Source organism: Penaeus japonicus, unplaced genomic scaffold (assembly GCF_977035675.1).
Source record: "Penaeus japonicus unplaced genomic scaffold, GWHDUDI00000001_assembly GWHDUDI00000034, whole genome shotgun sequence".
Lineage (NCBI taxonomy): Eukaryota > Metazoa > Arthropoda > Malacostraca > Decapoda > Penaeidae > Penaeus > Penaeus japonicus.
This window is the reverse complement of record NW_028234436.1, coordinates 10,321,777-10,324,276: the sequence shown is the minus strand read 5'-3', so window position 1 is coordinate 10,324,276 and position 2,500 is coordinate 10,321,777. Positions and strand designations below refer to the sequence as shown.

The 2,500-nt window shown below is 43.0% G+C and overlaps 1 protein-coding gene across 1 annotated transcript in view; it reads left to right on the top strand.

Moving 5' to 3' along the window:
* Positions 1-2,500, top strand: part of LOC122263826 (Heparan-alpha-glucosaminide N-acetyltransferase) — a 31,302-nt gene that overhangs the window by 23,209 nt on the left and 5,593 nt on the right. Inside the window, exon 11 of the mRNA XM_086531002.1 lies at positions 1,182-1,360. Within this exon, the coding sequence (XP_086387128.1) occupies positions 1,182-1,360 (179 nt within the window). The remainder of the gene's footprint in view (positions 1-1,181; positions 1,361-2,500) is intronic.

The window sequence follows — 2,500 nt, the reverse complement described above, 5'->3', positions numbered from 1 at the left end:
GTGTGTGTGTGTTTGATGTGTATTTTTCTAGAAATATATATTTTTGTTTGGTTGATCAATTTGTGTTTCGAGTTCGTTAAGTTCTTGTTAAGAAATATCTTCAACAACAAAGAAAATAATCAACCAAAAAAACAAACAAAGAACACTTGAACAACAAACAACCAAGTATAAACAACATAGAACATAATAAACAGCAAAAACAATAAAACTGGAAAACAAACGACAAACAAAACACAAAAGGGCAAATAATAAACAAAACATAAACAAAACATAAATAATAAAACGCAACCAACGAAGAAACAACAAACAGACAACAAACCGTAAACAACGGTGAGCAACAAACAGCAACATAATTAATAATTCTCCACCCTTTCCATATTGCACTTTGCACTTTAACTTCTTCACCCTCTGTCCTATTAATATTAATGAGCTCGTTACCCCTCAAGTCGTGTTTTGGGTTCAATTCCGAAACAGTTTACTTCTTTATTTTATTTTTCTTATGTAAAATATTATCAGATTATGTAAATGAATGAAGACTAATGAAAGATGATTTGAGTAGTGACTGCTAGATGTATGATAAAATGAGTTTGTTATCCCTGAATTCGTGTTTAGCGCCTTTTTCTTTTTCTTACGTAAAATATTATCGAATTATGCAAATGAAGGAGGAATAATGAGAGAAAGATGAGAGTTTTGAGTAGTGAGTAATAGAAGATAATGAATGATAAGCTGAGCTCGTTACCCTCGATGTCGTGTTTTGGAGTGACTTTTGAAATATATAACTTTTAAAAACTTTTTCTTGCGATATCAAATCAAATGTAAGTGAATGATCAGTAATGATACGATTTGAGTAGTGACTGATGACGATAAAGGATAAAATAAGTTGGTTGTCCCTCTAGTCAAGTTTTAGGTTGAATTCCGAAACCGTTTGCAATTTTTTATTTGTTTTCCCTAATGCTACATCTAACGACCATAACCATTTGATATAATGATAAACAATAGATATAACGACGTATGTATTTACATATTTCCTTTTAGAACATAAGACTTAACAATGTATATATATAAAATATATCTCGTATATGATAAATACAACAGAATATCTAAGACTACATTACGTAATAGAATAAAATATACAACAGTGCATTAAATAACATAATCTACCCTATCCCATCATCCTGCAGAGGCTACATCGGACCAGGGGGCGTGGCTCTGTTGCAAGATGAGGAGCCGAGTCCTCACTGCATAGGTGGCGCAGCGGGCGAGGTGGACCGGTGGCTCCTGTCGGCGTCTCATATCTACCAGAACCCGACGGCGAAGGGAGTCTACTCCGCGGGGGCTTTCGATCCCGAAGGAGTTTTAGGTGAGGTTAGGAGGGAGGGAGGGGTGGGGTGGGGTGGGTGAGGGGGTAGGATGGGTGAGAGGGGTAGGATGGGAGGGAAATGGGTAGGGTGGGAGAGAGGGAGGAGAGGAGGAGGAAAAGGGAGAAAGAAAGGGAGGGGGGAGGGATGAAAGGAGGTGGAAGGGGAGAGGGAGGGAGGAGGGATGAAAGGAGATGGAAGGGGAGTGGGAGGGAGAGAGGGAATGATAGGTGAGGTTATGAGGGAGGGAGAGGGAGTGTGGGAAGTGGAGAGAGAGGGAGGGAAGATGAGGGAGGTAGGGAGGAAGTGATAAGATGTGAAGAGGAAGGAGGAAGGAGGGACGGAGAGGAGAGGAAGGGAGAGAGGGGGGAGGGGAAAATGGATGGGTAAAACCTGAAGAAGGAAGATTGAGATGAAGAGGCAGGGGGAAATAAGGATAGGATGAAAGGGCAAGGTTTAAGAAGGAAAGGATAGGAGGATGGACGGGAGAGAGGAAGAGAGTAAGTAGGAAGGGAGGGAGAAAGGAAGGGAAGGAGGATGGTAGGGAGAAAGAAAGAAGAGAGAGGGAAGGAAGGGAGAAGGGGGGGGAGGGAGGAAAGAGTAGGGTCTCAAGGAGGAAGGAAAGGAGAGAATAAGGGAGGGGGAAAGAAGAGACGAAGGAGGAGGGGAGGGGGGAGAGGGAAGGGGAAAGGAATTGAATGTGAGCGAGAACAGCAAAAAAGGAGGAGGAGGAAGAAGAAGAAGAAAGATGGCGTCTTATATCTGCGTGTAATTGTCGGGGGCTTCTTCTCTCCCTCCCCCTCTCTTTCTCCTCCCTCCTCCTTCTCTCCGTCCCTTCCTCCCTCAATCCTCATTCTCCCTGCTCTCTCTCTCCCTTCCCTTCATTCTCTCCTCTCTTCCTCCCTCAACCTCATTCTTTCCTACCCTTCCTCTATCTCTCCTCCTTCTCACATCCCTCCCTCCTCTCCCCTCCTTCCCTCCTCCTTCTCCCTTCCTCCCTCCCTCATTCTCCCCTCTCTCCTCCTTCCCTTTCACCTTCTGTCTAATCAATCCACCACCCTCTCTTTTCAAAATATCTGTTTCCCCCTTCACTCCCCTCATTCTTTCTCTCATTATTTTAATTTCTATTCCATCTCTCTCTC